Below are 13,179 nucleotides of genomic sequence, written 5' to 3' on the forward strand. Positions count from 1 at the left end.
TTTAAATAAAATTTGAAATGATTATTGTTTGTTTATTTCACTTATCAAATAATCCTAAAAAATACAAATACCACTTGAAACATACACTCATGAAAGTCTGTAAAGCATTTTTCTCTGTAGACGATGCTGCAACTCCCCTCGCCTTATCATTGTGTGTATCACTTTAATGATGGCCCTTTCAGGGTACTTCTGTCGCAGGAAGTCCTGGATGATAGTTTGTTCTGACACTTGTGACCCGACTGCAAATCTGCGCTTCAGCTGTTTCTCTACGCGTGAGAGCATTTCGTGATCTTCTTCAGTCGTAAAACCCTCAGCACCTATTATATATATGATTTTTGTATATAAACGAATATTTGTGACACTAAGTATACTAACATTTGGTTAGCCGATGTTATGTTGAAAATGCCAAGAAGTAAAATAAGATAATTAGTTTTACCAGCTAAACTGCCTGTCATGGCTGCGTCCAATGTAGATACTTGAAATAAACGTAGAGACTCAGTCACATGAGATTCTGTTGCAAATGGCTGCAGCTGCATTTTTGCCAATGATTCTGAGATTCGAATAATGGCTTCAAGTTGACTGTAAATTAAGAAATATTTTAATTTACATTTGTAGTCGATCAATGTTACTTTAATTTTACCTACATAATTTCAAGCTATGGCACTGGCCAAGGAGTGGAAAAATAACCAAAATCGGTTAAAAGCAGATACTCACCGGACAGTGATCGGTATGGCGAGGCGCTTGTCGGTCTGGCGCTCTTGCAGCGAGGCGCCAGAGCGCATCAGCACGTAGCGTGCACCGAGGCGCTCGGCAGCGCTGGCGGACAGGCGCGGTCCGCAGCGCGTGCGGCAGTATGCGGCGTAGCGACGCAGCAGCGGCAGCGGCAGCTCGCCCGCCGCCGCCGCGCGCTCGGCGTTTGGGCCGCCCATGTGCACCGAGATTATGTGCTTCGCCAGGGTCTGCAAAAAGAACGGGAGTCGTATCAAATACAGAGATATGTATAAGAGAACTTCGGGATGTGTTTGCTTTCGATATTTGGACATAGATATAACTGTTGCTCTATCATAGTCTTGTACATGCAATGTTTCAGTACTATTTTATTGTCTATTAAGTGTTATTATTTATCCAGTATATTTGTAACTTACAATATCCCTGTTTTGATCATGTTCATCTTTAACGATAAATATCATATCGAATCTCGATAATATAGTGGGCATAAAATCTATGTTGTCTTCAGCTTTTGTGTCATCCCATCGCCCAAACACAGAGTTAGCCGCGGCCAGGACGGAGCAGCGGGAGTTTAACGTAGTCGTTATACCCGCCTAGAACATGGAACACAAGATTTGCCATTAAAAATGTAATCATTATTATCAAACATGGTATGGTACAAACGCGGAATAAAAATAATCTTTGAAATATTAAAATGTTGAATATCAGGATTTCCATAGGATTCTATGTAAATTTTTCAAGCAACTTGGACAATCTCACAGCAAAAAAGGTTAAAATTTTCATAACTAAATTAATTGAAAGCAATTTCATCCAGTTTCCAAGATTGTTTCACCTTAGCAATGGAGATAGTCTGTTGCTCCATGGCCTCGTGTATGGCGACTCGATCGTCTTCGCGCATCTTATCAAATTCATCGATGCACACGACGCCACCGTCGGCCAGCACCATGGCGCCGCCCTCCATCACGAAGTTACGCTGCAGACAATTTCGGCAATAAATAATTTTTATGTTCATAAATGTCGTGGTTAGAAATGTTGTTCATTAAAATAGTAAGAATCAAAAAACAAAAAAGTATTCCAACTGAAAATACCGTGAATATCTAACTTTTTGGACAGTAATTGTTATTTTGGATATACATTGTTGAAATAAACTATATTATGTTAATAAAACTGATTTCATGTAGATAAGTGGGCGAAGATTATGATGCCTACAACAATGCTACACTTACGCTTCCAGGATCCCTGATGACTGAGGCAGTAAGACCAGCTGCACTAGAGCCTTTACCGGATGTATAAACTCCTACAGGGGCTACTTTCTCTACAAACTTAAGCAGCTGTGATTTGGCTGTTCCAGGGTCTCCCAATAATAAAATATTGATATCTCCTCGTCTCGTGAGGCCATCTGGTAGTCGCTTTCGTGAACCTGTAATTAATATAAGACAAATGGAATTTATGATATGATAAAAACCGAATTTTGTGCTTTTTTATAGTATAGGTAGGCGGTCGGTATATATCGTGGGAGGACCGGGATCGCTATGCCGGCGCCTCTATCCGGTGTAGTGAGGTCGATGGCACTGTACGGTGCCCCGATATGGGTGGACGCACTCACCGCACAAAACCGGGCCATCCTGCGGAAGCCGCAGAAGGTCATAGCGGTGAGGGCGGTCAGGGGATATCGTACGGTGTCCTGGACAGCGGCGACCCTCCTCGCGGGCGACCCGCCCTGGGAACTCCAGGCGGAGGTGCTCGAGTACAACTGTACTGCTTCCGGGCCGAGGCGAGGGAACGCGGCGACCGTCCAGGGTCGGCGGAGGTCGGGCGGATCAGGGCTCTAGCCCAGCAGGCCCTGATCACCCGATGGGAAGAGGACCTGGGGTCCCCCACGGCGGGCATGGCGACAGTGGAGGCGGTCCGTTCCAACTTGAGTCGCTGGGTCAAAAGGAAACGAGGCACGCTCTCGTTCAGGCTGACGCAGGTGCTTACCGGACATGGCTGTTTCGGTAAGTATCTGCACGAGATAGCGCGGCGGGAGGTGTCACCCTCCTGCCACGAGTGTGGTGCGCCATTCGACACGGCACATCACACCCTGACAGAGTGTGCCGCGTGGGGGCCCCAAAGGCATTCCCTGGCGGCGGTTGTTGGAGGAGATCTCTACCTGCTGAGCATCATCGACGCGAAGCTCGGAAGCGAGGGGTGCTGGTCGGAGATGATCTCCTTCTGCGATAGTGTGATGTCACAGAAGGAGGCTGCGGAGCGGGCGCGGGAAGATGCCGCTGCAGATCCGATCCGCCGGAAAAGATCGGGGAGAAGAAAAGGGCGCTATGCGCAACTTCTCCTCCCGCCACAATAGGCGCCGCCGGGACTAGGGGGGGTTCACAGTACCCTAGGAACCTAGAGAATGAAGGCCCGCATATGCGGGCCAGCCGTCAGAGCGCCACGGTAGCATGCGAAAGCGATCTCCTGCCGCTCCTCGTTAAGACGGAAAGGGTAGCGCTGGTTTTTTAGTAGGTATCCCGATGTTCGGGGCGCACTCGGCGCCTTGGACACCGGCGAGTGCCACATACCCCCCCACTGTTCCCGTGGGGGAAACGTGTAATGCGTTTTTCCAGCGTTAAAAAAAAAGGCGGTCGGTATATACATATATCGGTAGCACATGGGCCACTTGATGGTAAGTGGTCACCAACGCCCATAGACGTTGTAAGAAATGTTATGTTATAAGTGATGGCACTTACATCGCCAATGCGCCACCAACCTTGGGAATTAAGATGTTACGTCCCCAGTGCCTGTAATTACACTGCCTCACTTACCCTTCAAACCGGAACACAACAATACCAAGTAGTGCTGTTTTGCGGTAGAATATCTGATAATTGGGTGGTACCTATTCAGACGAGCTTGCACAAAGCCCTACCACCTTATGATACTAGCTAAAAAATATGTGGCAATGAAGAAGACAAGAATAATGAAGCATCTAATTAACTGGCATATTATTATTATTATTATTATTTAGTTATAGACGAGCAGCTGATAAGCTGATATGTCTATGTAAATTGTGTTGAAAAATCATTTTTGCAGAAGTGACAGCTTCTGCGACTTTAACCAGGTATCAAGTCGGTTTTTGAAAGCATTAACTGAAGTGGCCAAAACAATTTCTTCGGGTAACTTGTTCCAATTAGAAACCACTCTGTTACTTAGGAAGTTATGTGCAGTTTGTTTACAGGTTGGAGTTCTGTTTAACTTTGTTTGGTGCCCTCTATATGTTCTATCGTTGTTTTTAGGGTTGTAGATATTCTGTATATCTGGTAAGTCATAGTGGTGGTTAAGGATTTTGTATGTTTCGATTAGGTCACCGCGTAGGCGTCTTTCTTCAAGGGTTGTAAATTGTAAAGCATGGAGTCTCTCTTGGTATGATTTACGGCGTAGAACATGTGGTATCTTGGTAGCTTTTCTTTGTACATTTTCCAGTAAATTTATGTCTTTTTGGTAGTAGGGATTCCAAATTTGAAAGGCATATTCTAATAATGGTCTTATGTACGTTTTATAAATTTTTAGAAATACTCCAATTGTCATCATTTGAAAGGACCTCCTAATTACATAAATAAATGAGTTTGCTTTCTTAACTATTGTAATTATGTGCTTTTCCCACTTCAAATCAGATGTTATAAGTACACCAAGGTCTCTCTGGACATTAACAGATTCAATGATCTTCTCCTTCAAACTGTACACCATTTTAGGGTTAGTTCGGCCAAGATGAAGAACACTGCATTTGGATGTGTTGAGACTAATGATCCAATCCTTGGTCCACTCCTGGATTCTGTTAAGGTCATCTTGTAGTTGCCCTGAGCTTATTAGAGGGTTAGCAAAGAATTTTCCATCGTCAGCAAAGAATGCTGCTTGAGATTTTATAAGTTCTACCAAGTCTGTTATGTAAATGCCAAATAGATAGGCAGAGAGTACTGATCCCTGGGGGACGCCGCTAAGCACTTGTTTCCGTTGTGATAAGGAGTTACCAACCCGTACTTGGAATGTTCTATCTGAAAGATAGTTTTCTATCCAATTTAGTAGCGCACCCCTCACACCAATATGTTCCAGTTTCTTTAGAAGCCGTTTGTGGGGAACTCTGTCAAAGGCACGTTCGAAGTCCAGGTAAACAACGTCAACCGGTATATTTTTATCAAGGTCTTTTGTCCATGGGTGAACACATGAAAGAAGATTGGTTATGGTTGATCTTTTCTGCACAAATCCATGCTGCCTAGGTGATATAATACATTCACGGCTTAAGAACTGCATCAGTTGATTGCTAATAATTTTTTCCATGATCTTAATGATAATACTAGTGAGGCTGATGGGTCGGAAATTCTCAGGTTGAGTTTTATCACCTTTTTTGTATATAGGTGTTACTATTGCGTGTTTCCAGTCTTGTGGAAGATATTCACTCTGAAAAGATGTATTCATAAGAATAGTCAAAGCTGGAGCTATCGTTTTGACACATGGTTTAAGAATACAACTCGGTATTTGATCAGGTCCAGGTGAGGATTGGGTGTTTAGATTTCGGATGGTTTTTTCCACATCATCAACTGAAAATGTTATGTCACATAAGCTATTTTTTACCTTATTTATTGTAGTAATATCAGTACATTGGTTCGTGTCTGGCTCCTTACAGTAGGCTTTCTGGAATTCTTCCGCAAAGACATCAGCAATATCACTTGGTTCTGTTACCAAGTCACCTTGGTGATTACGCAATGCTGGTGGAATAGTCACTTTATCGGTGGCACATCGACGGATATATGAGTAAAAACTTTTGTCTCCAAGCTCAAGTATTTTTTCTTCGTAGATGTTTCTTTGCTTCCTGGATAGGGATACACAATTGTTATTAACCTCTCTATACTTCATGTAGTTTTCATTAGTCCTATTAAGTTTGTATATGTCCCATTGTGTCTTCTTTTCCGTAACTAGTTTTAATATATCCTTATTTATCCATGGTTTATTTTTGGTTTTATTTTTTACTTTCTTCTCCGGGGCGTGTATGTTAGAGGCTTTATTGATAGCATCTGAAATACTCAACCACAGTTGTGCAGTATCAGCTGAGAAATTTATTTCCTTAAGATATTTCTCCAAGTCGGAATTGTATTTTTCAAACTCAACAAATTGGTAGTATCGTTTTATTTTTGGGTTTATATCCTTTTTTTTAAGTAGAAGTTGTAGATTAAATTCCAGTACACAGTGATCGCTTTTCCCAATCGGAGGTTTATGATTTATTTCATTTATGAGTGTATCCTCGTTGACCAATATTAGGTCGAGTAGAGATGACTCCTGACATTGTCGAAACCTTGTAGGGCTGTGAACCAATTGGACGAGGTTACTATTTAAATACATGTTGACAAAGAGCTCCTCTGGTCCTGATAGACATTGATCGGTATGTAAAGGCCATTTTAAAGATGGGTAATTGAAGTCACCAGCCACAATTACTGTGTTATTTTCAGAGGCTTCAGAAATTCTGGAGAGCAGTTTTATATCCCGAGGCCTCCATATATTTTCATCTTTATCATCTGGTCTGTATGCACCTACAACGAGAAAATGGTGTGTGTCACACTGAATGTCAATAAAGAGTGCTTCTATATCGTCACTCATATATTTGTTGTTCAGTCTGGCCACAATTGGCACACCATTCACACAGTCTTTCACATACATTGCCACACCGCCTCCTCTAGTTTTACCTTCAGACTTTTTCTTTTTATGCTTTCGGTCAGCTCTGAACAAAGTATAGCCCGGTATGTTGTAAGTACTATTGCGGTCCTTGTAATTAAGCCATGTTTCTGTAAGAATCACAATACAAGGATTGTTTATGTTCACATAAAGTAGGAAAAGATCAAATTTTGGGGGTAGAGAAAATAAATTAGTTTACATGAAAGTGAGATTCGAATAAGGATTCTTATGTTCGTTTGCTAGTTTTTTTGGTGAATAATCTTAGGGGTGCCTCTTATATATTTTATAGTAAGGTCCTTTTCTCCTTTTTCGATCCTAACTTTCAGATTCTCACGGAGTTTGTTCAATTCCTCACGCTGTTTAGGTGTTTTATCATCATATACTCTTACCTCCTTTTTGAGCTTACTTTTGTTCTTAAGCACCCAAAGAGAATCTTGGCGGGATCCGAACACCACCTTGATTGGACGAGGCTTTCCACAGCCAGGCTCGCGGCGACCCAGGCGCAGCACCCTCACTACACTTAGAGAATGGTCACTTTCCGTATTAATATCAGATAGGATTTTCTTTACACATAACTCATCATATGAAATTCTATCACTGTTATTGTCAGATTCACTCTCCTTAATGCCAACCATAATGACGTTGTTAGCTCTTCGTTCACGTTCTGCTAGTTCCTCGAGCAATGCGTTGGTATCAGGAAGCGAAGTAATCGACGGTACCGGCGCGGGTGATGGTGCTGTTTTCGACTCAGATAGCTGTTTCTTTATGTCGTTCACTTCATCCCGCAGTCCATCATAGGATTTGATAAGTTTTGGCACCTGGAACAAAGCTTCACGGCACGGCGGGCACAAATATAGGAGTGTACGTTTGCCTTTTAATCCCATTACGCGCGCCTCACTGCTCGTTAAATTACTGCATTGTAAGCATATGTTTCTTTTGCAACCATCACACTGCACCGCATTTTCATCCGTGTGATCATTTTCACATTGAAAGCACTTCATTTTGCTGAATTTTATAACACGGGGTATCAAATCCGACACGAAAAACCGTTATGGTATTTTGACTTTCACTGCACTTCACTATCGTGGTTTTTTAGCGATGTTTATTATTTAGGTACTTGTATTTATATTAAATAGACACGTTAGAACTAAGTATAGGTCACTTTTCGTATGATTTATATTTTATACAAGACAAAATATTGGACGCGATTTTCAACACTGTTTCTTCTCGAGAGGGTAGAGAGAAAAAAGTCAAAAAGATATTAGACAGGATTAGAAATAGATAGACAAAAGAAGATAATATGGTAAGATGAGATGACATCTAGCAGTTGCCTAACATACTCAAACTGGACTACCTCAGAAATAAAAGGCTTATAATCATAACATCAGATCTTAAATGGGAGGTGTGATGGGAGGAATATATACCATATTATTTAAGATATAAATACCTCCAAACAATAAACAGGCTATAGCTTTTTTCATATCAGTGGCACCAAAAACACTAGGAGCTATAGATTTTGCAATTCTTTCATAAACATCTGGGGCCGCTGCTAGTCTCCTAAACTGTTCTTCTTCTTCAGCAGTGAAAGGTTGGAGGCCACCAGTGACTCCTTCTTCTGCTGTAAGGCCTACTGCACGAAGGTAGGAAGAGCGCACACCTACTGAACCCTTCTCTCGACCTTCTCTCTGTAAATGAAGTCAAAATTAATTATGTTAATTACATTTTAATTTGTACCAATGTTTTCTTATTAATCAATTATTTAATTATGAAAAGTAATTTAAAAAAATTATTGAAGAACCTATTGCGCAAATTCATTTAGTAAAAATGTTAGCAGCATTATATATACAGAAGGTATAATTTAAGAGTATCAAATCAATAAATCTTACCCCAATTTTAGAAATCTTTTTGATAGAATATATTCCCAGCACAGTGACTCGTGCGCCGGGAGCTACTCGCTCACAGAGCACGCGCTCGCAGTACACGGTCAAGTGACGCGGCATCTCTCCCTGTGGTATCATTTCGGGGGCCTCTTGAAGTTTTAGTACCTGTACCATAATAATATGTAAAAATATATTTTGTATGTATAAAACTAACTGTAATATAATATAAATATGACTGTAATATAACACAAATGATTTTTGTAAACATGATTTTCGAGAAAAATATAATAGAAAATTTTTATCTGATTCAAGTTATGTTTAGGTTGCAGCAACTGTAATACATGTATCTGAGAATCATAAGAATTTATTATAAGTTTTGATGAGTTTCATTTTGTAGTCAATAAGTAAATTAGTTTATTTTTCACAAAATAATCTCTTATTTTTCTTACCAATATGTTAATAAAAAAATAGTATATCCAATTAATTTACCTGATAATCAATACATTTACACTTGTCTGGTATAATGAAATATGGATCCAATGGACATTTTGGTCTTCCTGCTTGTTCTCTAAAATAATAGTACAAATAATAATTTAATACTTTGAAAATTTCATATAAATATTTTATTGCGTGTTAAGTATTTTTATCATAGTAACAGATAACGTAAATATTTTATATAAAACAATTAGGCAATACATTTATTATTAGTATAGAAAATTGCAAATTAAGCCGATCATTATCAATAGAAAACTTTTTATTATTAACAATGTCAATGTTATTACTATTATAATAATAATATCCTGGGACTTTATTCACACACGGCCATCTGATCCCAAATTAAGCAGAGCTTGTGTCATGGAAACCAGACAACTGATATACTACATATACTACTTTTCTTTTGTAAATACATACTTATATAGATAATTACACCCAGAATCAGGACAAACAGACATGTTCATGCACACAAATGTCTGTCCTGGGTGGGAATCCAACCCACAACCGGCGTGAAAGGCAGGTACCTACCAACCACGACAAACAGATTGTCAAAAACTATTTTACCCTTCATTCACTCCGTGTTGAATTTTTTCCATCATAATAAAATGACAATAGTACTTACGTGTTGCATTTCCTCGGCATCACATACCCCTCTAGGCCTGGCTTAACAGGCAGATTGGGAATAACATTTCGGCAAGATCTGCACTGAATTGATATTTTAGTAGCTTTCGCCTTTATACCCGATGCTGAGATTACTATTCCAGGTATCTTAACAAGTCTTGAGACGGTTTCAGACTGAAAAATTAAATAAATATAATAGTCCGACCCATTGTATACTTAATAATATTATACAAAGTGTTAGCTAGGCAGTTCAAATTAATACTAGACGTAAAAGTATAATGACTTATTTAAACTGCAAAGATTTTTACTAGTCCATTGCTATTTTAATAACTATTCTTTTAATTTGAATGCTATTATGATTGCTTTTAAGAAAGCCTGTTAAAATAGTAAGAATATTGTAATACCTTAAGTTCTCTTAAGTTTGATGCATGAGCATCTGATAAAAGCAACACTTGTATATCTTCTACTTTCTCTTCACCTTCTGGTCTTGGTGCAGTCAGCTCATCAGCTAACTATAACAATAAACAAATTACACACTTATAAGTAAAAAATAAACAGTATTTTTGTTGAAACTATGTGTAGGAGCTATCAAACGATATTGCATAAAGTATAATGGAAAGATAAACAATAACATTGTATGGGAAAACGGAATAGTTTTAAACATTCTTTTGAAGTATAAGATTTCTAATTATTAATATATTATAGTTATAATAATAAATTTTCAAAGTATGTATGTAAATAAATATTACACATATTTATTTACATACATACTTTGATAAAACAAGATTTTTAATATGAAAGTTACCTCTTTTGCAGCTTCTTCTAAAATAGGTAAATGTTCTGTTGGTTTTTTATACAGTTTCTCGGCTAATACTTCATCGAAGCTAGACAAATCTTCAATGTTAATTTCAACCCAGTACTGTTGTAAGTTGTAATTACGTTTTAAAGCATCCCTGAAAAGTTAAATATTGTTTACATATCACTATCGTTAACCTATTTTTAAGGCAAACTATAAATACAATTAACTATTGTGTGTACCTGTATTTAAAGTTAAAATTTCCTGTATGAAATTGGCGAATAAACTCTTTGAATTTTTTCTTAACTGCTTGTAGGTTAATTTGATCTTGAGATTCATGATCATCAACACCAAAATTATCCGAAAAAAATACACCAGGATCATCAAATCCCTCCATTGTTTACTACAGTTTATATAAAACTAATTTAAATATGCTTGTTATTATAAAAAGAAATGGAATTCACAATCTAAAGTCTCTATACGTTTGATGAGTTACGAGAATGGCGCGAAAATTGACATTTGACAGATCATACTTTTCGATCATACGTCTCTAATTTTATATGTTGCATCTTCATCGAAAAGGCAAAGATACTGCATTATTCACCCCAATCAGTATAAACAGTACAACAAACTTCCAAAATAGGGTCTCTGATCAGCTTAAATGGCGTTTGTTTCGCGTTTATATAATGGCCATTAAACAATTTTCTCAAATATTATAATCGGTCTATTAATGTCGGAATATCCATAAGTCATACACCACTTGTAATTGACCGGAAATATATAAAGAAGTATAGTCATTTACAGTTGTTGTTGTTTTGTATAAAGAAAATAGAAGGCAAAGAAAAATAAATAATTGTCCGTTTACTTCAAGGCAAAATGCCACAAAATTAAGGATTCGGTTTATCTCACAACTCGGAGAAGACGTAGGATATATACGAACTGCAACGAATACAAGAATTGTAGGAAAAAATATACCTAAGCAATAATAATCCGACTAGTTTCTGAGACTAGCGTATTCAATTTATAAACATAATATTATATGTATGCTAGTACCTATATTAAGATGAAATATACAACTCTCCAGCGTGTCTACAACTTGAAATATTAGTATTAAGACAAGTACAAACCGATGATTCCAAATTCGATTAAATAATAAAAATGTTGCTAGGCAACGATTTCAATTGGTTTAGATTTGTCATTATTTGCTTATAGGAATAACAGAGAACTTTTTATATAATAAAAGTAGAAAACACTGTGTTTTAATTGTTTATTTTAATATAGTTATTAATAACAATATTATGATACCTACCAATTTATATTTTGTTGAACTATTAATGCAGAATTTGTGTTAAGAAAGGAAAAATAGATCTGATAAAATGGGTGATGTAAGTGTTTGGTACATTGATTATATTTGTATTTATACCTTAAAACAATTATTCATAATTCTATTTGTTTTGCAGAAAGAAGATGTTGATACTCGTTTAGAGTTTATGAGTGAATATATTTTAAGATCTCTGAAACAAAAAATTGAAAAATGGACAAAATTTATCACAGGAGATGAAAGGGTAATTTGCAGCAAGATAGCGTAGAGAAGTGCTTCGAATTAATTATGTAGTGCCAAAATTAGTTTTAATGCCGACATAGAATAGTGCATTAGTGTGTACGCAAACACAAGTGAGGGTGCACTTCTGTATGTGTGTGGGTGTGTGCGAGAGCATGTCCATGTTCGTGCGTGTGTGTATGCACTGTTCCTTCATTAGTGTAATCCGATTGGACAGATTTTTTCGAAGAACGAGTGTAAATACTGACATTTTCCTGACTTAAAGCTGCAATCGAGGTGTCTTGATATCTATTTGTAAAAATACTTCGATTCTATATGTAAAAATACTTAAATACGTAAAATCCAATACTTTTATTATTTGCTCGACCCGGGGCTTGAACATAGAACGTTGAGCTCTGAAACAATCTAGTAATTAGACTAACGAGCTAGTTAATAGCCATTAAAATATTTTACTAAAGCCATGAAGGGTACATTCAAATAATTTATGTAAAATACTTTAATCAATATAAATTGTTATATTTTTACAGCACATCTTATTCAAATTCTTCGAGATGCCGAAGTTTGATATAATTGTTTTTCGTATAAACACGGCCGGCTTATTAACTTGCGCTACGAATTTTCCACCTATAAACAGAGGAAAGATGGTTTATTTTTTACGAAATATAGACGACAAAATAACGCAGACAAACATCCGGAAGGTTGGTTTTAGGTTTAAAGTGGTATTAAAGCAATTAAACTATTGTTTATATAGTAAAATATTTTACTTTATTATTACACAATATGTTTTCATCCATTACTCCCTTTGGAGTACTTCTAATGATGATATTTCAAATACTTAATATATAGAATAAATTATCTTTGCAAGGCGACTATAGAGAGAAGTAGTTTAAACCAGCTACAAATATAATACTTATTAATTTTAGCATATATATATATATATTAGTGTACGACAGAGGAACCTTTTGCAAATTTGAATATTTTTATTTATATATTAAGGCGTCACATATATACTTATATATATATATATATATATATATATATATATATATATATATATATATATATATATATATATATATATATATTTACATATATATATATATATATATATATATATATATATATATATATATATATATATATATGACGCCTTAAGTTATTGCTACACTTATATATTTTTTATGAACTGCTTATACTTTTTAGGGTCTTACAATAGGTGAAATATCTGGAAACGTTTTAATGGATTTGAGCGTGATGGCCGACGAAGTTATCGGTCCTTTGCTCTGTAATCCTGAAAACCAGAAAGGTTGGCCGAAGATAGTACAGAACGACATGAAAAGACACGTCAACGAGTTGAGGAATTTGATGCATCAAGTATGTTATTTCACGTCTTACAT

At 37.0% G+C, this 13,179-nt stretch overlaps 2 protein-coding genes across 2 annotated transcripts in view; one reads left to right on the forward strand and one right to left on the reverse strand.

Moving 5' to 3' along the window:
* Window positions 1–18: 18 nt before the first annotated feature.
* On the reverse strand, window positions 19–10,702 carry LOC126775952 (DNA replication licensing factor Mcm5). Its single transcript, XM_050498169.1, has 13 exons — window positions 10,464–10,702; window positions 10,231–10,378; window positions 9,830–9,937; window positions 9,427–9,599; window positions 8,799–8,877; window positions 8,316–8,474; window positions 7,877–8,114; window positions 1,956–2,149; window positions 1,562–1,702; window positions 1,146–1,322; window positions 715–959; window positions 437–579; window positions 19–317 (listed from the first exon to the last, which is right to left on the reverse strand). The coding sequence occupies exons 1-13, from the start codon at window positions 10,616–10,618 to the stop codon at window positions 88–90; spliced, it is 2,190 nt and encodes a 729-aa protein (XP_050354126.1). The 5' UTR covers window positions 10,619–10,702; the 3' UTR covers window positions 19–87.
* Window positions 10,703–11,597: 895 nt separating this feature from the next.
* The window catches only part of LOC126775922 (dynein beta chain, ciliary-like), a 30,974-nt gene continuing 29,392 nt past the window's right edge, over window positions 11,598–13,179 (forward strand). Inside the window, exons 1-4 of the mRNA XM_050498089.1 lie at window positions 11,598–11,606; window positions 11,682–11,786; window positions 12,310–12,480; window positions 12,986–13,156. Of these exons, the coding sequence (XP_050354046.1) occupies window positions 11,598–11,606; window positions 11,682–11,786; window positions 12,310–12,480; window positions 12,986–13,156 (456 nt within the window). The remainder of the gene's footprint in view (window positions 11,607–11,681; window positions 11,787–12,309; window positions 12,481–12,985; window positions 13,157–13,179) is intronic.

The sequence above is a fragment of the Nymphalis io genome, chromosome 19, assembly GCF_905147045.1.
Source record: "Nymphalis io chromosome 19, ilAglIoxx1.1, whole genome shotgun sequence".
Taxonomy (NCBI): Eukaryota; Metazoa; Arthropoda; class Insecta; order Lepidoptera; family Nymphalidae; genus Nymphalis; species Nymphalis io.